The following is a 23,775-nucleotide window of genomic DNA, read 5'->3' on the forward strand; positions in this document are numbered from 1 at the left end:
GCTGTGGCGGGTACCTCTACTACACTGCCTGCCATAGACACCAGGGGGCATCAGGACCTGCTCAGGAGGGTGGCCCAGAACCTGAATATGCAGGTGGAGGAGGTCTCAGAGGAGACCGATCCCATGGTGGACATTCTGGCCCCGAAGGACCTTCGAGGTTGGCTCTGCCCCTCATGAAGACAATCCAGAACTAAGGTGTTATGGCAAACACCCGCCTCAATTCCCCCATGGCTAAAGGGGTGGAACGCAAGTACTGTGTGCTGTCTAAAGGGCATGAACACCTCTATACCCACCCTCAGCCGGGTACTGTGGAGATGGCTAACCACAAGGAATGGTAGGGACAGCTGGGGTGGACCCCCAAGTCCCAGGAAGCTAAAAAGCTGAATCTCTTCAGTTGGAAGGTGTACTCCACTGCGGGGGCTCCAGCTTCGCATATCCAACCAGCAGGCGTCCTCAGCCATTATTGCTACAATTCCTGGAACATCTTGTCCAAGTTCTGTGAATTGCTTCCGGAGGACCCCGCTCTGAGTTCGGGGCAGTCCTGGAGGAGGGCAAGGTGGTCGCAAGGACCTCCCTACAGGCCGCGTTGGACTCAGCAGATTCGGCCACTCACACGATGGTTCCCGCCATAACCATGAGACGCAGCTCCTGGCTTCAGGTCTCGGGCCTCCCAAATGAGGTCCAGAATACTATCCAGGACCTACCCTTTGGCTGTTCAGGACTTTTTTCAGAGCAGACAGACTCTAGGCTCCATAGCCTTAAGGACTCGCTGGCAACCCTTAAATCCCTGGAGATACACACACCGGCCCTCCAAAGGAAGCTTTTCAAACCTCAGCCAGTCCCATGCTTCTACTCTGCTTCTCCCAGGCAGGACTATAATAGGAAGCAGGTCAGGAGTAACAGGAGGCATCCATCTCAGTCCTCCTCAGGCCAGGAATGAAACCGCCAGGAATACGTCCAACCAAAATTGGCAACCCTACCCAGGGCTAGGCTTCTCCTTTGCAGGAATTTGGGCAGAATATCAGTTTACACCTTGGAGCACTGTGGCCTAATTTTAAGGATCCTGCCTTGAAGTGTGATGAAGCCCTGGGTTCCGTAGCGAGCCCTGGTTGCCTTTGAGAACGTGTGGAGCAAGCTGGGGATTGTTTGGGCAGTAATGTGCGTGGTGTGTTGCTAAGAACACAGAACTGCTCTGTTGTGCTTTGGATTTTTCTCCTTTCCTTAGTACATAGGGGCGGCAGCAGCAGCATGTTCCCACCTGGAATAGGAGAGAATTGCAATCACTCACTCCCCGCTGGCTGGGGACAGCTTTGCATCTGATCATCCAGGTACTTACTGACAGCGGTCAAGACTGGAGAGTTCAGATGCTGGGTTTCCAGAAGGAGTGTCCGCAGGCTGGCCAACCCCCAGCGATCAGGGAGGGAGGTGGCACCATCTGCTGTTCATTGCACCAGAGTTTGATGTCTTTTTACCTACACCACATTTGGCCATGATTTCTGGGTCACATCCGTATTCACTCTTTAAAAAAAAATTCAGACGCTTTTAAAACTAAACTGTGTGTTAGCTTTGTTTTGATTGGCTATTAGTTGTGGTGTGCCCAGTCTAGACAGCTGTAATTCAGGACTGGCAGGGTGGAGACCGGGGGGTTCTGCACAGTGTCCTGTGGCTGCCCCCAACAGTAACATGGAGGTGTGGCCACAGGATCAAGCCCCAAGATGCAGTCCTTCAGAGTGACCCAGGCAGTCCTTCCATGTGGCTCAAAATGGAGCACTGCATGCTGAGCTCTGCCAACTCCAGGGGCACCGTCTCTGCATTAGTGAGTTGAAGGCAGCTGCAAAGCACTCTGATTTACACCACCAAGGGCCGGCCCTCTGGGCGGTGTGTGGCTGCCTCTGCAGCTCGGGGCCTGCTGGGCACTGAGCGTTGCTCCAGCCCCTTGATGGAACAGCTGCAGAATTTTCTCTCTCTCTCTCTCTCCTGCATCCTGCTGAAATACCCAGGCACTTTGCAAGGACAAACAAGCCCCAGGGAGAAAATGTCAGTGTGTTTTATCCCTCTGCTCCAGTTATGGGTGTGGCGTGAGGCTGAAGTATGTGTGTGATTGTGATGATTGTTAATTGGTATTGTGATAGCACCTAGGGGCCAGGGCCACATTGTTCTAGGTCCTGTACAGCCTGTAACTGATGGTCTCTGTTTGCCATCTAAGGAAGATTACAGTGTAATCTAAATTGTGTTCATGTGCACACCGATAATGTTGTGGTAAGGCTGCATCAGAGGGGGTTGTATATTTTCATGAGAGGTGGTAGCCATTCTGGCAGTCTGGTTTCTGATGGCTCTTTTGAATATATGGTTGTATCCAGGGTTACATTCCTTGCCTCTAGCACACCATTGAAAACTTTGTTTCTGTACGATGGCTAAAGTGAAGATTTTGTCTCAGTTAGTTTTAGTAAAAGTCACAGACAGGTCACGGGCAATAAACAGAAATTCACAGGAGCCTGTGACCTGCCTGTGACTTTACTAAAAATAGCCAGAGGGCAGGGCTGGGGGGAGAGGGAAGACTGACAGCATGAACTCCACTGCCATGGGGGAGGCACAGCCCCGGATCCAGTCTCATCCACAGCCGCAGGTCAGGGGTGGGGGGCACACAGCCTGGCTGAAGCCGTGGGGCAGGGGCGGATGGGGTGCGGATGGGGATGCACAGCCCCAGCTATGGGACAGGGGCGCATAACCCCGACCGCAGCCATGGAGGGAGGGAGAGCGCACACAGTCTAGGCCCCAGCCACAGGGCAAGGGCGCACAGCCCCAGCTCTGGCCCCGGTGGCAGCCGCTGCCAGCTGAAGCCAAAGGAGTCACAGAGGTGGGGTAAAGTCGTGGAATCCATGGCTGCCATGATCTCCGTGACTAAATCGTATCCTTAGTGATGGGCGCATTAGCAATGCCGAGAGGGAGACAAAGCTGAATTCCACTCCCATTCTAATCCCCCTAGTCTAGTTGCACAGAACTTTTTACAAAATTACTTTGGGGCTGAGATTTTCCATGCTTATGCTTCCACCCAAAGCCAATTAAAAACGTGTTTTAAATGTGGACTGTTTGGGGTTCTACAAGCAGGCAAACCCTCTCTCCTTAGGGCTTTCCTACATCAGGAAAAGGGTTAGAGGTCAGACTGGGGAGCCAATCTCTCTGGGATGTCGCCCCTGTTCCAGGGCTTGGTCTGCACACAGTTACGCAGTGCAGCTTTGTGCGTGAGTGCTCGTCGATGGGTCAGCTTGCCCGTGCTGCAAGCTCAACCGATGCAAGCCCAGTTTAACCAGTGTGCAGACAGGCGACAGGAAGTTGCACTGGTTTAGTTAAATTGGTGCAGCACGACACCTTTGTTAAGCTGGTGCAGTGTGTGGAGAGCAGGCCTTGGCACTGTCGTGAAATGGGTGCACAAACTGTGTGCCTGCAATCCCTACAGAACAGGGACGTGGCCGTGTTGTGCACACGCAGCACTGTAATCTGTGTATACTGCGCTCTCCTCCATGCATCCCATACGTTCCCCAGGCTGTGCAGGATGGCCAAGTGTTCTGGTAGAGTGTCTAACTTCAGGAATATCGTGCCGTTTGTCTATTTGATCTTGCACCCTTCCCACTGCATTCAGCTGATTTTATTGTATTTCATTTATGTTATTATTTAACATATTGCTGCAGTCCTGTGGTTAAGACATTGGAAAGGACCGAGTTCGGAGTATTGTAGCCAAGGCGTAACTGACTAGCTCTCGGGTACTGTAGTATGGCGGATATAAAAGCAGGTGGATGACTAGAATAGATTAGATAGGCAGGGAGGCTGGTAATTGGTAGACCAGAGTCTTCCCATTTTCTGTGTTTGGGGGGGGAAACCTTGGCCAGCTATCCTATAAATTGATACTGACTCTTTAAACTCCACCAGGAACGCCTGCAGTTGAGCTGCAGTCTGGAAGGATGCTGCTATACTGGCTGTTGGGGCAGTTGCTGTGCATTCAGATGCTTTTAGGCACCTTGACTTTGGTGCCAGGACGCCAGCGGGCTCAGAGGTCAGGGGACGTAGACAGAGACAGGTTTGATTATCTGTGAACATAGCAAAGTATACGAGGGGCTATGCCCCCTGTGGGGAGGAAGGCAACTCAGGTTCTGGGATAGACAAACTCTTCTGCATTAGAGATCTCAGCTCTGATTTGCAGTAGAGTTTGAAAGCTCTTGTCACCAGCTCTTCAGTTTGACTGTTGTAAATCCTGAGAGTAAGCGACCCCTGCCTGGTCTACAAGTCACCCTGCTTCTAAAACAACCTCTTGCTTTTGGTCTCCAACAATTAGGTTTGTCGCCTGTTCTCTCTGGCCGTTCAGTTTAAGAATGTCTGTGGTCATAGTGCCGTATCCTCTCACTTGGTGCGAGCCTGAGGCCTACTCTATGCACATTTTGTACCAGAGTAACTGTGCTATGCAGGTGAGCTAGTTATACTGGTGCAAGCCTTAACATGGATGCAGTTAGACCAGTATAAACATCCGTTATTCCCCTTCCCGTTTAGGAATAGCTATACGGGTAATAAACACCTTTATAATAGTGTAACCACATCCACACTGGGGGATGTGCCACTAGAACTGCAGGGAGAGAGCTGGGGAATCCCCCAGGCTGTGGTGTGAGGCGTGCAGGCTGCTCACATTTCCAAAGGCCTTGGCTACACTGGCGCTGTACAGCGCTGCAACTTGCTGCGCTCAGGGGTGTGAAAACGCCCCCCCCCCCCAGTGCAGTGAGTGCAGCACTGTAAAGCGCCAGTGTAATCAGCGCCTGCAGCGCTGCATGCTCGCTCGCAGCGCTGCAAGCTATTCCCCTCGGAGAGGTGGAGTACTTGCAGCGCTGCGAGAGAGCTCTCAAGTGTAGCCAAGGCCAAAGTTAAATCCTTGGAGGAGTCAGAGCAACATACCTGCTCCCTGGGATCGCTGCTCCGAGGCTGGGGTGCCGTTGCCGCAGGAATGCTGTTTGGCCAGCAGGCGCGGTTCTATTGTGAATGTTCCTAGGCAACAGTCTCTCTGTTGTGTGGGTTCCACTATGAAAACCTCTGAGGAGAAGCTGTGTTCTGTTAATTTCTAACCTTGTACCAGCATGTGACCAGAAAGACCCTGCTAAAGTGACCGAAAAGAGACCTTAACATTGCGAACGGCCTGGTCTCACGCCCTCCTCCCAGCTGTGCGCCAGTGAAGTGTAATAACTGCCTGGTAGCTGTGGCCAGTGCTGGCTCTGCAGAGCAGTGAGCGAGATGGGGCGGGAAGTACTGCGGGATACCTCGCACTGAGCGGTCGTGGGGGTAGGGCTGTGACTCTGAGGAGCTGAGAGTTCATGGGGCTTCGCCAGTGTTAGTGGTGCTGTGTCATCCCTGTAGTGAGACTGTTGTCTTCTCTCTGCAGGAGCATGACATTGAGACAGCTTTTGGAGTTGTCCATGTCACCATGCGGGGCACTCCGAAGGGGAACAGACCTGTCATCCTCACTTACCACGACATTGGCCTCAACCGTAAGTCCTCTTGCTCCAAGAACTCTCTCCCCCATCAGCCTGTATTGGTTCTAAAGAGTCGTTTTTAAGGCAAGATTCAGAGTTGTAGTGGTCCCTGGGAGCCTCTTGGTCCCCTGATGCAGAGAGCACAGAAATCAAGCTCGCCTGGAGCTGAGATGGGGACAGAGCACGCGACAAGGCCCTTGTCAGGAGTGCAGCTCTCTGCAGGCCTTGAAGGCCCTGGTGAGGGGAGTCTCAGTGAGGATGCAGAGCGGCCAGCAGTCCAGTCAAAGGCCCCACTGAGTTGAGCACTGATTGATGGAGCTGGCTGCCCGAGGCCATCCCACGCGCCGCCCCGTCCTTTATGGAGAGGCTGGGCAGACTAGTTAGTGGCAGACATGGCGTGGTGCTGAGAACCGTTCTAAGGCAGGCACCGCTATTTATAGGTCCTCATCACCCCAGCCACTCTTCCAATAGGTTTCACCCCCACAAGCTTCCCAGGCCCCTCACGTAACTGCTTTTAGGAGAAGCCCAGCACCTGTGTACATGAGTAACCAGGGGCTCTTGGTCTGGCTGCAAACCCCTGTGTTCCTCAGTCCTGTGTCCTCTTGCTATAGACTGCGTCTGTGTGAGCTGAGCAATGCGGTGACTGGCTGATGGACTGGGCAGTGAGGTTAGCTTGCAATTGTTTCTGCCCCACCCCCACCATCTGCTCTCCCAACACCGAACACTCCCTAGATTGCTGTCACATGGACTTTAACAGATCCCTGGTCACAGCATGCACCGGGCTTCAGGTGTCCAAACAATGCACAGCAGCAATGGGGTTTCCAGAGCAGCCTGTTCGGGTTGGTGCAGGTGGGTGGCACTGCTGTTCCAAACATGAGTTGTAGCAGTATTTGGCCAGGGTCCAAGGCTCACTGGGCATTTCTCTTGCAGACAAATCCTGTTTCAATGCATTCTTTAACTTTGAAGACATGCAGGAAATTACCCAGCACTTTGCTGTGTGCCACGTAGATGCGCCAGGCCAGCAGGAGGGAGCTCCCCCTTTTCCGATTGGGTAAGAACTCTCAGAAGCCCTTTCTCAGAGCTCCAGGTGTGCTCAGGGCCTGCTCACACCAAGATGCTATTTAATCCAAATGGGGCTCCCAATGCTGGCAGAGGCAGGCTGCCACCTGGTCAGCCCTGGCTGTAGGGGGAGGGGAAGCTGGGGAGGGATCACTCCAGCCACCAGGGTCTCTGCCCTCTGGAGCAGAGGAGGCACTTGCTTCGCTAAGAGCCAGTGCTGGAAGCGATGCTGCTGGGAGCTTTTTGATTTAGCACATGATCCCAACTGACCCAAACTAATATATAGCTGGAGTTGCTTGGTCCACCCCTCCATTCTCCAGCATGGGATCTGTGCTGGACAGATCTCTGTGAACACAGCTTATAGGGCGAGATCCGTAATGTGCCATGCTGCAGTGTCACTGCACCATAGATACCAGAGCCCACGCCATTCGAACGCTCCTGGCTTTTGGAATGTCATCGGAAGGCTGGCGTCTGTGTCGCCTCTGGAGGTCATTGTTCGGAGGCTCGCTGATTCCAGCCTCTCCTTTGGGTTTCAGGTATCGCTACCCTAGTATGGATGAACTGGCTGAAATGCTGTCTGCTGTTCTAACCCACCTGAGGTGAGTGTGCAGAGCGGCCCAGGCTGACTCCTGTCAGATTATTGCAGGAGGCCGTGCTGCCATTTCAGCAGCTCCGCCTGTGCTCCTGCGGGGCTCTGCTTGTGCTGTGTGCAGTGGACAATGGCTGTCCCAAGGCGCTTGCCCAGCGCACACAGCCTTGGCATGGAGTGTCTCTGCAGGGAACACGTTCCACCGCACGCCTGCTGTGTGACTGCAGGCCCTAAAAGAGAACAAGCCTTCGATCCAGGCGAGATGGTCTGTGGCTTGGATGGGGTGGGGATACCCAGGGCTTGAGTTTAGAGTGTCTCTTCTGACTCTGATGTGTCTGTATTGCAGCCTGAAAAGCATCATTGGGATTGGCGTTGGAGCCGGTGCTTACCTCCTCAGCAGGTTTGCAGTAAGTAGGTTTTTTTTCCACCCTGCCCCCACTAACCATACTGCCTCTTTGCAGGGCATAGGCTGAGAAGCAGGGATTTCAGGATACATCCAAATGGCCAAATGAAAGCTGCTTAGGGTACCTGAGGGGTTAAACAGAGGCAGTGCTGCTCTACAGCCTTACCAGACTGGGGGTGAGTGCCTGGCATGGGGATGCCATTAGAGTCAGTGGAAAGCTGCTGGAGAGGTCAGTGGGGTTAGGGATTGGCCCCTTACACACGTAGGAGAGGAGACAAGTAGATGCTCCATGGTCACACTGTACTGAATCTCATCTCAGCATTCATAGCTAGAAAGATAAATCCCATTTCTAAAATCTGCAGTTCAGACTTAGAGCAACATAAACAGCTTTCCTGTGCTGAAAGTCCAGTGATCCAAGGCGGATAGGAAATCCAGGCTGAAAGCTGTCATTGTGCAGCAGTGGATGCTCTCGCTTCCCACAATAAGCAGTCTGGGTTCAGGTTCTAGCGTGGTCATGGGTATTAGGCAGTATCCAGCTGCCCAGAAAATGGACATCTCAAGTGGTTTTAACGTGTCTTGGTCTCTTCTCTGTGGGCAGGTGCGGTGGCAGAGCTGAGTGGGCAATGTAAATACAGTACCTGAGTTCCCCATGCCTTGCTCAAACCAGCTTCTTTCCTTCTATCAGCAGATTAAAACTGAGAAGACTCTAGATGTAACTATATTCCCCAAACTGTCCCTGCTGAGAATTCTGGGTGCTGACAACGTGTCCCGTGTCATGGGCCTGCTATTTACAGGAAGCTGAGTGGGGGCATGGTTAGGGTGCAGCACTGGAAATTGTAGTAAGATGAGTCCCTGAAACATAAACCCTTGGTATCAGAGGCCTGGTATGAGGCCTGAGGCCTGAACTAAAGTAATGGTCAAGACCATGCTAACATAAAGCAAAGTTATGCTGTGAGCCAGAGGCAGGCCCTGCTCACAGAAGTTGGCAAGAAGAAGGCTGCTAAAAGCACATATTCACATATAAGCACTAATAAGATGAGCGTGTGCCAGGATGGCACCAGAACATCCTGGTACGAACACATTCCACAGAGATAATAAGGAACAGGCTGACCCGTCCTAAAGACAGGGTCAAAAGGACAATATGATGGATAGACTTGTTTGTTCGAACCAACCTGTACCAGGGGAGAGGCAGCACCCTAATGCGTAGAGGGGCTGTACCTCAATATGTCAGGAGTGATGTGTTACCTGTTTGTACCTGTGTATAAGAATGCACCTCTGAGTGGATGTCTTTGTCTGGCCTAGGGGGCAGTGGAGGGTCCCGCCACTGACTGAGCCGGTCCATTGTCAGGGGCCACATATTCGTAGTACATCCTGTAGAGTCTGCGGGAAACTATTACTGTGCTTCATTTGACAATAAACCTGGCCGGATGCCTTCGTACCTTATCGGAGTCTGTGGTCTTTGGCGGTTCTCTCAGGGTCTGCTGTGCCAGCGATCTGCACAGAGCCGGGGCAGCACACAGAGGGAACACACGTACGCAGCTCACTATTATCATCATTGAACAGAGCAGAGCACCACACCGGTAGCGTCTGACAACAGAAATCTCTTCCTGCTTTGCTATGGACCCCCTACGTGTGACCCTGGGAGAGTCACTTCGATTTTCTTGCTTCAGTAGAATGGGGTGAGGCTGCTGCCCCTGCTCTGTGAGAAGTATTGTTAGCAATGATCTAATCAGGGTTTCAGTTACAGGTTCTCCTTTTATTTTGCTGTCACTGCCTCTCCCAGGGAGTTCCCCAGCCATTGTGCCTCCTGGTCCCCTGGGGCCCCTCACACTGTGTTTCTCTCCCTGCAGCTCAATCACCCTGACCTGGTGGAGGGGCTCGTGCTCATCAATGTTGATCCATGTGCAAAAGGCTGGATGGACTGGGCAGCAGCCAAGGTGAGACTCTTCTCTCTCTCTGTGCCTGAGTGCTGCAGACCATACTGTACAAGATACTGAGCCAGGCCTGTCAGGCTGTTCTCTCAAACGAAGCAGGGTTGGGATTGGTCATGCTTGGCTAGGAGACCCTGGAATATTGCAAGTGATGTTGGGTATCACCAATCAGCTCAGAGTCACTCAAGGCCCTAGCATGGCCAGAGGGTTGGAACATTTCTCTCGGATGTGCTGGTGAACTCCAGGGAGCTGTGTTCTTTATGCTTCTCTGGCAGGAGCCAAGTGCTTCCGAAACTCTCGGGCGGGGATCGGCAACCTTTGGCACATGGCTCTCCAGGGTAAGCACCCTGGCGGGCCAGGCCAGTTTGTTTACCTGCCGCATCTGCAGGTTTGGGTGATCATGGCTCCCACTGGCCGCGGTTCGCCGCTCCAGGCCAATAGGGGTGGCGGGAAGTGGCGGCCAGCAAATCCCTCGTCCCACGCCGCTTCCCGCCGCCCCCATTGGCCTGGAGTGGCGAACCGCGGCCAGTGGGAGCCGTGATCGGCCGAACCCGCGGACGCGGCAGGTAAACAAACTGTCCCGGCCCACCAGGGTGCTTACCCTCGCAAGCCGCATGCCAAAGGTTGCCGATCCCTGCTCTAGGGGCTCATTCCCCATACCTAAAGTTAGTTTGGCCTTTACAGTTTTTCTGTCATTTGTCGCTAAGTTTCACAAAGGAATTTGCATGAGATGTTTTTGTTACTTTTCAGTTTTCAGGCTGGACAACCAACATCGTGGACATTGTCTTGGCTCACCATTTTGGTCATGTAAGTAAACTGCAGGCTGCATTTCATTCCATTCTCAGCGTCAGGCAAGGCAGTAAAATTTGAATGAATTCCACTCTCTCCTGCTGGAGAGCTGATTTCCTAAACAGCCCCGTCCCCTGCCTGCACCTAGGAAAGGAATGGTAGGGTCGTGTGGCATATGCGGATGCCAGTCTCTCAGCTGTGATGCCATCCAGGCATTAGAAGCTCTCTGAGAAGCAGCATCTTTCTAATAGTCTGCAATGCAAACTCAGGTCTTAAAAAAAAACAAAAAAAACTCTTTTCTCACAGCTCCCTTTCCTCTGTGGTCCCAGTGCAGAGCAGGTCTCCACTGGTTTCTGGGGAAAAGCCAGCGATAAAGGAAGCTGTCTATGCTCTTCACCATAAACTCTTATATTTCCTGGGAGCTTATCTAGGGAACAGCTCTGAATTTGGGCAGAACTCGGAAAATGTTTGAGCCCATCCTTTGCACTGCCATGTGCAGTGTTTTTTTCAGGAATGCAGTAATCTGGGTGAGTTCTTTACAAACAAACTCGCTCTTTTATGGAAAACGGGGTTTCCAGGCCAGTGTGTTCCAACAGTGGCCTTTTGTAATGCAAACTTCTCTCCTGGTCTCTGGTTTTCGAAAGCAACCCTTCTGCTCCAAGTGTTACCACTTAGCAGCTGTTCCTCTGCTGCCTTATGCTATCACTGCTACTTAGCTTTGAATCCTGCCCTGAATTCCCCCACTGGTTAAGAGGTCTGAGGAATTTACATGAGTGTCTCCAGAAACGGGTTCTGTTGGTGGAGTTACAGATGTGCCCAGCTGCTATGAACAGAGGGTGTGAGGGGCAAGTAAGCCTGCAAACAGGGCTTTCCTGCCTTTCCTGGGGTTGTCAAATCCACACAGGGTCAGACATTTTGTTGACCCAACAATTAAGCTTCTCCCAGTCCCTGCAGACCCTGTGCTGCTGGTCTGTCCATAGAAACTAGTGCAGTGGGCACCTGGTGTGTGTTTGCCCTGGCCCTCCTCCATATTTACACAATGCAGCTGATAAGAGAGGACCAGCAGGTTCCTTTGTGTTCAGTCTGGAGACATTTTGGTTGCTATGAGAGTTGTGGGGACAGTGGGACAATGTGTCCAGCCACATACCAAGGCACTAACCTGCCCTGCTCCCCCTGTCAAGCTCTTCCTTTTGACTCAAGGACAGCAGCCCTGTGCTGCCCTCGGGGCTCTTTTCCCCCCTCCCTGACCTCAGGGTCAGCAGGGCCGGGCTGCATCCTACTGAGCCATTCCCAAACTAGTTGTAGTCACAGAAGGGGGAAAAACAGATCCATGCTTCTTGGAAACAATGATTCTCTCTGGAGGCTGACTAGTTCAAGATAATTTCATACCAGTCTCTCTCTTTCCAGCCATGGCTGGCTTTCTCTCAGTCAGGACCTTCCACAGAAGTACAAAGTGATGTTTCCTCTTATCTTCCTAGGCGAAAGAGCTTTGCCTTAATAGGCTTTTCACTTATATTCAGTTCCTGGAGACTTCAGCCCCCTTGGCGAAGGATCCATCTGCCCCAGCTTGCAAGAGCTCTGGCCCTCGTGTCTATCCAGCGATGGCTTCTCCTCTCTCCTTATATCTCCCCAAACTCCCTATTTTGTCCCCAGACTCAGGATGACCTCACACTGTTTTTCCATTCCTGTGGGCTTCCCATCCCCCTGCTGATTCGTATGTAAATGGGGCTGCCATGTTTTGATTCCACCATGCCTAAATTGCACAATCTTCCCTCCTATCTGGGAGAAATCCTGTTCTCTCCCTTTGTTTGGTCACAGACTTTAAAACATAATATTAGTGAGGCTCAGTAATTCCTTGTCTGATCTTAATGCAGACATTTCACAAGGATATTAATCACCACCGTGTGACCAGTTCACGTATGATACCTTCCGTGCCCTTGCGACACAGGCTGGGTATAGTGAATATGTCAGGCCTGGCAGGAGTTCCTGGCACACTGGAGCAAATGCCTAGTGGGTCTCTGTCACAACAACCAAACCTCCCGCATCTGTAAGTCACTGTTTAGTGTATGCTCTGCTCTCCCCACTTCACCTCCTCTTGTCCGCTCCTTTCTCTCCCTCTCCCCCGCTCCCTACAACTATATCCCACAATCAGGGCTTCTCTACTCGACAAATGCTCTGCTGGTGTGGCTGCGCCAGCAGCGCCCCTAGTGGAGAGGCAGCATAAGCCTCCAGAAGGAGGAGTTCTACCAGCATAGCTACACCACCTCCAGGAGCAACATTAGCTGTGTTGACAACAGCGCTCTGCATCTACGCTGGGGTTTGTCAGCACAGCTGCGTCAGTGAGGGAGGGGGATTTCACACACCTAACGGACATAGATATGCCGGCAAAACTTCAGAGTGTGCACTAACCTTAGGTGAAGCATCTTTACAGGCCTAGACAGTGGGGTGAGATTTTTTTCTGCAAATAACACCATTCTAAGGGCTTATCTATATAGAGTATATAGAGAAAGTGACAAAAGCCCCTAATTTCGAGGCAGCTATACTAATATGAGTGCTTATACCAGTACAGCAGAGTCCAGTTCAGGAACCAAAATAAGCTACACTGGTAAAAGGCATCTTTCTACTGATATAACTGCATCTCCACAGAGCTTGTACCAATATAATCATCTTGGTAAAAGATCATACCCTTAATGGACCCGGTGCTACCAGCAAAACTTGTAGTGTAAATCAGTCCTGAGTGTGGTGTGGGGTTTTTACCATTTGCTTTGTTTATCAGTGGATTGAACTGTTTATCTGAACCCAGCTCAGTAATTTGTTGCACAGTCAGTGACGTTCATTTCTCAAATTGCATTTTTAAATGTATAATAGTAACAAAGAGGTTGATCAATGTCTTTTTCTAAACTCCCCTCCCCCCATGTGCAGGAAGAACTGCAGGCTAATCTGGACCTGATCCAGACGTACAGACTCCATATTGCACAGGACATTAACCAAGAGAACCTTCAGATGTTTCTTGCCTCATATAACAGGTACAGGACTCCATTCTGCCGACGCGTAGAAGTCCGATCTCAGAGTTACCCTCACGCCTTGTGCATCACTGGGTACAAATAGCATTGTAGCAAATGTAACACCAGGGAGCAGGGGACGAATCCATGGGGGATGAACAGTTCAGCTCCAAAAGTGCCCTCAAACCTTTCCTAGTGCCTCCTGATTCTCTTCAGTGAGTCTCTTCCACATATGAGCTACTCTATGTGAAGCTCCCTGCAGGGCTTAACCCTTCCTTGACTTCAGCTGACGGCCCTGGACTCTTGTAACTAATGATTTTCTCTTACAAATCGAGCCTCCTCAGCCTTTATCCCCAGATCAGCCTCTCTGCCCTCCGGTGCATCATCTCTTCAGAAGCAGGGTAAGCACCGCAGAGTGCTCTGTATTCAGACATGGAGGCTCAGGAGCGCTCTACGCCTGGGCAAAGGGCTCACATCCACCTGTTGTTTCCCTTCAGATCCTCTCAGGTTTTGACCTGTAAGTGCAAATCAGTGCTTTGTGTGCTCTGCTGAGAGAGTCACATGGCTTTGCTAACCTAATACCACCGCCTCTGTGGGTCAGGCCTAGGTTGTTTCTGAAGCTTGGAGACCAGGCCCTGTTTTCTGACTTATTGCTGCTCCTCTGAGCAGCACTTGCATGGGGTGTGGGGCATCGTGCTGCGTTTTCAGATGAGGCTCACAAATTCCTGTGTGTGAGACCTTCGTCACTTCGTATTCTGGTCTCCTTTGGGGAGGCTGTCCTCTCGTTCCATGGCCCTCTCTCCAGACGGAATCCACAGGATCACATTGGCACCCACCACATCCGGATTACCTGGGTTGGTCTGATGGAGATCTATTCTCCTTTGTCTTCCAGCCGCAGAGACCTGGAAATTGAGAGGCCAGTTCTGGGCATCAGTGAAAACACAACAAAAACATTCAAGTAAGTTGCTGTGGATCGATCTGTGCACCCGTTGCAAACCGCAGAGTTAGTTCAGCAGAGAGGCTGCCGCTTCTCAGCAAGAGACAGAATGCTGAGAAGAATTCAGCAGCACTGGCTCAGGATGCAGAAATATTGATCTAGAGTGTAGTGTGGTGGGGGCACATCATGGCTCCAGGGTTAAGGTTGTGCTGATGTTCCCCTTAAAGAAGGAATTACCCCTTTGTCGCACATGGATGACAGTGTCCCCTCCCCAAGCTCACAGCACTTACTTTAGGAGCAGAGTTAATGTTCTGTTACTGGGTTCTAAGCAGTTCTAAATAGCTCCTTTAGGAGATTTCTTAATGTACTTTTCTGTCTTGATTTTTTGAGATTTGCAAATTGACTCACTTCTGGGTTATAGCAAAATCTAAGACCCAGGCTAACTTTAAGTTTACTAATGTTTTTATTTTTTATTTTTTGAATACTCAGTCATAAGTAAGACCATGACCTCTGTGACTTCTGCAACGGCAGGTGCAGCTGGCCCGGGGGCCAGCCACACCGGCCGCTGCTGGGGCGGTCTTGGGCCACCGCGCCCCTTCCCCCTCACCCCCAGCAGCAGTAGGAGTTTGGGTGTGTGGGGGGGTTGGGGTACGGGAGCAGGTACGGGCTCTGGGCGGCACCTCTCTCAGGGGCTCCCCAGAAGCGGCCAGCATGTCCGGCTCCTAGGTGGAGGCGCAGCTAGGCAGCTGCATGCACTGCCTCCGCCTGCAGGTGCCGGCCCCGCAGCTCCCATTGGTCGCAGGGGTCCCAGGCCACAGACTGCTGCCCAGCCCCCTGCCCCCCGAGCAGCAGCAGGGGTCCCGGGCCACGCACCGCTCCCCCCTCCCCCCCATACCAATGGGGGTCCCGAGACACGCTCTAAATTAATAAAGGTTTTTTAGAGGCTAGAGGAGAATAAAGCCAAGCTGGATCCATGAAAGCTATGAATAGATTAAAGGTCGCCCAGATGCACTGCAATTATCAGAGGGATAAATACCAGGGAGGGAGAGGAATTATTTCAGCTCAGTACTAATGTGGACACGAGAACAAATGGATATAAACTGGCCGTGGGGAAGTTTAGGCTTGAAATTAGACGAAGGTTTCTAACCATCAGAGGGGTGAAATTTTGGAACAGCCTTCTGAGGGAAACGGTGGGGGCAAAAGACCTCTCTGGCTTCAAGATTAAGCTAGATAAATTTATGGAGGGAATGGTTTGATGGGATAACGTGATTTTAGTCAATTAGGCAATAACGTGCCATCGCTGGTAAAATGAGGGTCCGCCTGGAGAATCTTGCCTGTATGCTCGGGGTTCTACTGATCGCCATATTTGGGGTCGGGAAGGAATTTTCCTCCAGGGTAGATTGGCAGAGGCCCTGGAGGTTTTTCGCCTTCCTCCGTAGCATGGGGCAGGGGTCGCAAGCTGGAGGATTCTCTGCGACTTGAAGTCTTTAAATCACGATCTGGAGACTTCAACAGCTAAGTTAAGGGAAAGTGGGTGGGTCAGCTTTCGTGGCCTGCATCATGCAGGAGGTCAGACTAGATGACCAAAATGGTCCCTTCTGACCTTAAAGTCTATGAGTCTAATTAATGTACTTCTCTGCTGGCTTTTGCCCAGGTGTCCTGCCTTATTAGTGGTTGGTGACAGCTCGCCTGCCGTTGAAGCTGTGGTACGTATACAAGGTCTCTTTTGCACCGAATGCTCTTCTTAGTCCCAATGAGCAATTAGCAACCCCCCACCTCACCCCACCTACTGTCTCATGGGCCGGCTAGTACTCAGGACTCTCACTCAACGTCTCACAAAAAGGGCTTGTCCTTTATTTATATTAGTCAGTAGCGCTGCTTGTGTTTCCCAAAGGAAGAAACCAGGCTGCATGCCCTGGAAGTTGAGAGCGCGGTCAGCTATTACTTAAAGCAGTGGTGTACAAACTGGGGAGTGCACCCCTCTGCGGGGGCGCAAGAGATTCTCTGGGGGGGCACAAAGAAACTGGGATCCCATGGGTCCCGCAGGATCCGCTGCCATAATAGTGGGAGCAGGATAAAAATAGAGTGAGTATTGCGAGACAGGAGCAGGATTAAGAAAAATAGTCCCCCCACACTGCAAACAACATGAACGCCCTGGCCAGCAGCCACCGCTCTCCAGCCGCCCAGCTCTGAAGGCAGCGCCACCACCAGCAGCAGCGCAGAAGTAAGGGTGGTAATGGGCACGATACATTCCAGGAATGGTAAGGGGGGGCGCGACTGGAAAAGTTTGCGCACCCCTGATCTAGAGAACTGAGCATTTCAGGAGCTCTAACAGCCTCCTTGGGGACAGATCTAAAGGGAGTTTCGGCTGAAAAGTGTATTGACTAAAGTCCTTGTACCTGACCATCTCAGGGCTCACGCAGCTACGGCCGTGGCAGTTTCAATGACATGTATCTTGCAACAAGCCCTTAATGTAGATCTGTAGGGCTGCTACATGGCGCTTAGTTCACATCGCCATGGGTCCCTGTTCTCTTGACCAAGAGTCCAGGTCGTTCACAGGGTTCGATTCTGCAGCAGTGATAGTGTTCCCGAGGACTCCAGTCGCTTCCCAGCTGGGAGCAGGGGAGGCAGCAATGGGCTCTCCCAGGCCTCAGCCTCCGTGGATGTGACATAACACAAAACAGCCCGATTCCCAGCTCCTGGACAGCACAGTAACATTGAGACGCACCATCCCTTCAAAATATTGCGTAATAGTCTGGCCTGGCCTGGCCTCACTCCACTAGCGCTCCTGGGCTCAGCTGGCCTACGTACCACTCTGTACACGTCTGTTGGGTGGCCGGGGGTCCGGATCAGGATTCTCCCTCCATGCTGTGGTGCCTCCCACTAGCTGTGGCTGCCGTAGTGCAGGCTGTTGATGGATCAGTCTTTAGCACAAGGAGGGTTTCATTCTTACTGCAAGAAGTTACTCGTGCCCCTGCTGCTCTACGTCCTGTCTGCCCCGTGTCGTCCTCCGCCGTCTGATCACCTCCTCCCATGCTGAGATTGTGCTGGCGGCAGCCTGGTCCCCGGATGCTCCTGTCACTGAGAGTGGCTGCTGTCTCTTGGGGAGCAGCAGCCCCGATGAAAGCACCTGCCCCATGCTCCAGATCTCTCACTTGTGTGCATGTGATGCCATTTGATTTTTCCCTTTTTGCTTTTAGGTGGAATGTAACTCGCGGCTGGACCCCACCAACACTACGCTCCTGAAGGTACCCAGCAGCTCCAGGGGCCTGCCACAGGCTGCCTTAGGGATAGTGTCTCTGCTAAGAGCCCAGCTGTGTGCATTGATCTCCTTCAATGCATCTGGCTTTCACAGAGGTGTCTAGAGAGACATTCTGGGTCAGATGCTCTCCTGAGCCATGCTCCACTCAGCACAGGAGAGGGGGCAGGCTGCTAGGTTCCCAGAGTCTCTGCACTGCACAGCTCTGGCCTTGGCACAAATTAGGGCAGCCTCGGAACTGCTTGAGCTTACACTGACTGGAAAACAGTCCCCAAGGGAGCACCTGCCAGCTGAGAACTGGAGTGCAGAGGTGTCCCAGCCATGTGCTCTGCATGCCCCTAGTATGCCCCCTATGCCAGGGCCAGCTGGGGTGGAACAGGAGTCGCTTGCACTGCCTTTAGACCAACTGCAAGTCCCTGCCACCTCCACCCATTGCCAGGGGATTTCTCATCTGGGCAGACCCACCCTTATCTCTAGGGGGCAGAAAGGGCCTGGATATTAGGGTGGGGGGGTCTATCTCTCTGCTGGCAGGAAGGGCCGTGGCACATGGCTGGTGAAGGAGTTGCTCTCTGACTCCTAGAATATGGCCCGGGACACCCCTTGTTAATGGAGATGTGCAGCCTGTAAAGACTAGCGGGCCATGCTCCTTGAGCCAAGTGGAGACAGTCACGGTGAAGCGCTGCATGCTGGAACCCCCAGTCACCATAGGCCACGGCTCTGTGTTAAAGATGAGGGGGCAGCCTCTACTTTTTGGTCAGTGAGGATCGAGTGGGCCCCAGCAGGGCTGGCAGTGTTAGCCCAGCCCCTGGCCTGGCCAGATGACATGGGGAAGGGACACTTCAAAGCCCCTCTTTCTTTTTTGCAGATGGCAGACTGTGGAGGGCTGCCCCAAGTGGTTCAGGTAAGAACTTGTCTCTGTTCTCTGGCTTGTGTTTTGGCCCCAGCTCTGCACATGTTAACGCCTCGTGTTTTGTCTCCTCAGCCCGGGAAGCTGACAGAAGCCTTCAAGTACTTTGTGCAGGGAATGGGCTACAGTAAGTAGTAAACACAGCTTCCCTTGCCGAGTGGGGCTGGTGTGGGGGGCGATGGGTCTGTCCTGGGGATCGGCTTTGCCTGTATGTCTATGATGGGCAGTGTCCCATGGCACAGCCAGCCACATACCCTCAGGGGCTCGGCTTAGCCTGGAGAAATGATTGTCACGCTGACACGTATGTGTGTATCGAGATGGTAACCACCCTTAGCACCTAGCAGACAGGGTGTCAGTTCTAGGGCTAGTGCGTGGCAAAGCCTAGACAAGGTCTGCTGCCTTCAAAAGGTAATCGCTCTGTGCTGGGTCCCGCAGGCAGCCCCTGGGGGAATGTGGGGCTCCTGCCAGTGGTGGCAGAGGGCTAGCTCCAGAGCAGTGTGTGCTCTGCTCTGGAGCACAGGCACAGCTGTGCATGCACTGTCCTTGGGCAGGTGGTACCACTAACCGCCCAGTGCACGAGACAGCTCCCGAGGCACCTACAGAAATCAGCCCCAATATCTCTGGGAGCCTGGTGAGAGCCTCCTCATGCTCTGGGCCCAGCAGGTGCTTTGCTCTGAGGTGAGGGCATGGGCTGAGGTTATCTTCCCTTCCCCCAATGAACAGTTCAGAAGAAGAGCCTTTTACCTGCCTAAACTGGACACATCTCCATTGCAGGGCCCCACCACTCTGGGTGTCAGTCACACTGGCTGTGGTGCTGCCGTAGCAGCACTTACTGAGACAAGCGCGTGAGCTGTAAAGGCAGGTGCTCAAGCCCGGGTTGCTGTAGCCACTGACACCACAGATTGGCTGCTAAACCGGAGCATCTTTGTGGCAGGGCAGGGTGTGTGCCCAGCCACGTAAGGGGAGGGCAGCTTTGCCAGCAGCTGGTCAGCATGGTTGGGTGGGGAATGACAGAGATCTCCTGGGCAGCTAGTCTTGCTAGTCCAGTCACCCCTGAGGCCAAGGAGCCAGCACTAACATGCCGGCAGCTGCCAGGGCCCCAGAAGAGTCATTGCCCTCTCCAGTATGCTAAAGACATTGGCTGGGCCCACGGTACTTCAGAGCCAGCTGTGGTCCCACAGATATGGACGTGGGAAGACAGATCTTATCCTATGTGGCACCTGCTTGGCAGGTAAGACTGGCCCCCTAGAGAGAAGGTTGTTGGCTGAATAGACACCATCCACCAGCAAACAGAGACATCAACGTGCCGTGATGTCAGAGGTTCCCCGGATCTTATGTGGACTAAGCGGAGTTCCCTGGGCCTGAGTGTGACCCTTGCTTCCCTGATGGCTGAGCTGCCAATGCTGTCGTCAGGCTTCAGGCAGGGCATGGAGTGCCAGTGGAAGCGAGGGCACCCCTCCTTCAGCCTATCAGGGCGACATGATGTCTGATAGGATCCAGGTTGTGGCCCAGCAGAGCCCCGAGCGAGGGCCCTGCTACTGGAGAATGGGTGTAGGCCAGGGCAGAAGTCACTACCAGCAGGACACTTGCCCCAGGTTAAGGAGCAGGGGCCTCCCAAGTGGAAGGAAAGGCTCCTTCCTGTGTGCCTCCTTCCCCTTGTCCAAGGCAGCCTGTGCTGCTCTAGCTGCTGTCCCCATCTCAAACACCGGCGTGGCGGGGACACCCTGTGCTCATGGGCAAAGCTGCAGGCCTTTGGCAGAGACCATGACTGTCAGCTCAGGGGACAACACTCTGATCCCCTGACTCCTGAGGGTGCCCCATGACCCCCTTCTCTGGGGGGAGGCTGGGCTGTAAATACTAAACACAATCTCTCATAAGGGGCCCTGCTGTTCTGAAAGCCCAGTGGAGCCACTAAGAACATGGCTGTTCCTGCGATCTTCAAGAGAATCTGATTTCCTTTCTTTCTAATGGGCAGAGAGCTGAGTAACATCTGGGGCGATTTCCTCTCCAAAGGGAAGCTCCTAAGAGACTATCAGTGTGGGGTGTGAGCCCAGCGCCCGGGAGCACTGGCTGGCTGCAGACCTGGTACTGGGGTTCGCTCCAGCAGCATAGTGCGTTCCAGGCTGACGGGGGAATTAACTTGCTTTCTCTTGTGTTCATCTCTTCCCTGTCTCACGTTGTTTCCAGTCCCTTATGTGCAGCTCAGCCACCTGAGCACTGAGTCAGGTACCTGCAAACCCACACCTAGCACGACCAAGGCTGCGTACTGAGCTGAATCACTCTCTTCTTTCGGGTGCATTGCTCTGGCTGCTTACAGCATGTCTTGCTGGCGCTCTGGATCCTGGGCCATTCCATTGTACATTGTGTGCGTGCACTGTGCGTTTTCACCTCTCATTTGTGTTTTGGTGACGGTTGCATGGTTTGCAGCTCTCCGATTATCTGGAGCAAAGGCCTCGTTTTCAAAAGGTCACATGACCAGTCACTACCTAATTTACAAGTTGCCATGGCTGCACTTGCAAATGGCCAGTTATGCAATTTGCAGTCACCCACCTCAGACCTTTTGAAATCAGGCCATAAACCTCCTGCTTTTGATGCATAAAGGCCCATTTTGGGCAGCTGAGAGTAACTGTTCTAATCCTGTGTGTAGCTCTTTTCACGCTTACCCAGCAGGGTGCTGGCACAAGCGAGCCCAGTGGTATCGGCTGTAGTTCACTAACTCCGTGACCTTGCTCCTTTTGACAGTCCTCTTTCTTTCCTGCAGTGCCAACAGCGAGTATGACTAGACTGATCCGCTCCCGTACCCACTCCTCCTCCAGCGTGGGCTCTGGAGAGAGTGCCCGCAGCCGGTCGCACATCAGCAACCAAGGGGAGGGGACTGCTGGGCCCCCAGAAGCAGCTGATGTCCAGGACACACCTCAAACCATGGAAGTATCCTGCTAAGAGGAGCCTTTCTGGATCCAGGCAACTTCATCCTCCCCCACTGACCCCACCCAGAATCTAGCATTTCATCCAGCAAAACGACAGTTTTCTCTAACCTGTGCATGCCCATCCAAGCCGCTGCCTCCTTGATAGTCTGTGCTTGGTGCTACTTTGGTCCTTTTTGTATGTCTCTGGGAACAGAACCACTTTAAAAGTCATTAACATTCCACAGGCCAAGTGAATCCAGTTGCTGTACATGCTAGTGCCCCCTCCTTCCAGTGCTTTCTGTGCGGTGTATCGATCCGATGACAGCCATTGTTTCCCTCTTTAATTTACATCTGATGTCTGTGGCTTTGTGAGGGTAGAATTGCTTCCTAGTTGTGCTTCTGCTAAAGGACATTAGGACTTTTGTGATGCAGTTCTTAGGGCGTTTTGGGGGTGAGGGGAAGCGAGCCCACAGTGGTGCAAAACTCCAGGCATGGGAGGCGAGTCTTATTCCACATGGTGCGCTGAGCACGGCAAAGCGTCCTGGCACTCCTCGGGCTGGTGGGGTTCAAAGCACTCCGGGGGGGATGGGACAGTCATAGCTATTGTCTTGGTCTCGTGTGTTCAGAATGAGCAGAGCCATCTCTTACCTGAACCTCTTGAAAGGGCAAAGCAATTAATGAGTTAATTCTCACTAATTAAGATGCACTATTCAGCAGAATACAAGGGATTACACTGCTCGACAGCCGTACGAGCATGGCTTTGTCGACCCACAGGGACCCTCCAGAGCAGTTTGCAGGAGGACCGGATGCAGACGGGATCGTTTATCACATGGTGGTCACGTCTCCTCATAACTGGACTCTTTGCTGTGACTTTTGAAAATCCCTAACACTCAGTACGTGGTGAAGTGGGCAGCAGTGCCCAGCTGCAGACCTGGGATCCAGAAATGGGCCGTGGAGGAGTTTGCTACTCCTGCTGTGCCAGCATCCACTTAGCACTGCCACACGGCCCAGCTAGATTGTCAGAGCAGGGTATCCCAATTCAAATGTTGCTGCAAAAATGCCAGTGAATCTGACTCCAGTCAGAGATGGCCTGAATTCCCAGGCCTGGAGCGTGTGGCTAACCAATGGCTAGGGAATGTCACCATGCAGATTCTGTCTTCATTGAATTCACAAGTCTGTTGCTCTTTTTGTATGTGGTGAGTCACAGAGGAGAGCAAGTGAATTAATGACCCTGTCACGCAGCAGGGGAGCTCTTCACTGAGATGAGGGATAAGCTGTCAGGTCACTGCAGGTCTCTTGATAAAGTCAAGGTAACGCATCCTCTTTCCGCTGCTGCCCAGTTCTGACTGGTAGGGAACTGGCTCCTCAGAGCTTTCATATTCTGCTCCGCTCAGGCAGGGAATGGGACCGGGAGGCTCTGCCTGAGGGGCACTTTGTACCAATTATTAAATAAAGCTACAAATGAGTCATTGTTACCTGGCTCCATGTGTTCCTTCTGCTGCTGTTTATTTAGTCACTAATTGCCATCAATGTGCTGGGCGCCCTATAGAGCATGGAATCCATCAGGAACTGCCCCAGCCACTCACACGGAGCACTGAGTGTGCCGGTAGGTGGGAGCAGTCTGCCGATAGCTGCCTGCGTCATACTCAGCTAGCTGGGCCGAGTTCATTCTCAGGGCTCAGCCGCTCATCCTTAATCTCACGGCTGTAACTATACTGCCGCACTTTCCTGCCGTAGATCACTAAACACTTCACGGAGGAGGAGCTGTATCGCTATCTTCATACATGGGGTAGTGAGATTTCCCCCAGGTCACACAACAGCTCAGAGCAGGTTTGGTCACAGACTGCATATGGTACGCTGGTCCCAAGGAGTCCTGTATGAAGCAGCTGGTTGTCCAACAGTGTTGGCTTTGCTGTACAATGCCAAAAGAAACGTGCAGCTCCAAAATAGATATTTGAAGAGTAAATACAAAACTGGGAGCGGTCTCTGGGTTGGAATAGACTCTCACCAAGTTTCTTCCCTAGTAGATAAGGGCTGGTCTATACTAGAAAGCTTTATCCTAAAATCAGTTTTAAAAAAAACCCCTAGTATGGATGTAGTTATAAGGGTATAAAAGTGGACCAGTGGGTGCTAGGAGTGAACATTCCTATGGGGGCAGGACATTCGTGCAGGTTGTGGAGAACTGGGGAACTTCTGATATATTTATGGAAAAACAGGTTTGACTCCGTTTCCTCTCTTGTATTGTTCCCTGCTGCGTGTGAAGGGATTAATTCCTTTCTTGATGGAGGGGGAGTCACTCAGCATGAATGAACCATCAGGAGCTAATGTCACTGGTGGTGACTGGTGCGAAGTATTGCCCCTCAAGAGGCCCAGCAGCCTGAGAGCTGGGTAAAGTGGGCAGCTTACAGTTGAGGAGGGGTCACTCAAATGTAATGCAAGGACTGATTTGAGCCTGTGACCAAGAGGGACAGAATTGGCTGGAA

The 23,775-nt window shown here is 52.4% G+C and overlaps 1 protein-coding gene across 3 annotated transcripts in view; it reads left to right on the plus strand.

The window, feature by feature from the left end:
* Positions 1–22,752, plus strand: part of NDRG3 (NDRG family member 3) — a 113,030-nt gene extending 90,278 nt beyond the window's left edge. Inside the window, exons 1-15 of one of the 3 annotated variants that reach the window (XM_024209943.1) lie at positions 3,977–4,051; positions 5,420–5,525; positions 6,441–6,561; positions 7,106–7,168; positions 7,505–7,565; positions 9,412–9,498; positions 10,243–10,299; positions 13,204–13,307; positions 14,176–14,241; positions 15,875–15,926; positions 17,421–17,468; positions 18,345–18,380; positions 18,462–18,513; positions 20,574–20,612; positions 21,148–22,752. In XM_024209943.1, the coding sequence (XP_024065711.1) occupies positions 5,462–5,525; positions 6,441–6,561; positions 7,106–7,168; positions 7,505–7,565; positions 9,412–9,498; positions 10,243–10,299; positions 13,204–13,307; positions 14,176–14,241; positions 15,875–15,926; positions 17,421–17,468; positions 18,345–18,380; positions 18,462–18,513; positions 20,574–20,612; positions 21,148–21,326 (1,029 nt within the window). In that variant the 5' untranslated portion in view covers positions 3,977–4,051; positions 5,420–5,461 and the 3' untranslated portion in view covers positions 21,327–22,752. Of the gene's footprint in view, positions 1–3,976; positions 4,052–5,419; positions 5,526–6,440; positions 6,562–7,105; positions 7,169–7,504; positions 7,566–9,411; positions 9,499–10,242; positions 10,300–13,203; positions 13,308–14,175; positions 14,242–15,874; positions 15,927–17,420; positions 17,469–18,344; positions 18,381–18,461; positions 18,514–20,573; positions 20,613–21,147 lie in introns of those variants that run through there. The other 2 variants (XM_024209939.1, XM_024209941.1) reach the window with 2 other exon arrangements.
* The last annotated feature ends 1,023 nt before the right edge of the window (positions 22,753–23,775 follow it).

This window comes from Terrapene carolina, unplaced genomic scaffold (assembly GCF_002925995.2).
Source record: "Terrapene carolina triunguis isolate 2854851 unplaced genomic scaffold, T_m_triunguis-2.0 Scaffold233, whole genome shotgun sequence".
In the NCBI taxonomy this organism is placed as follows: Eukaryota; Metazoa; Chordata; order Testudines; family Emydidae; genus Terrapene; species Terrapene triunguis.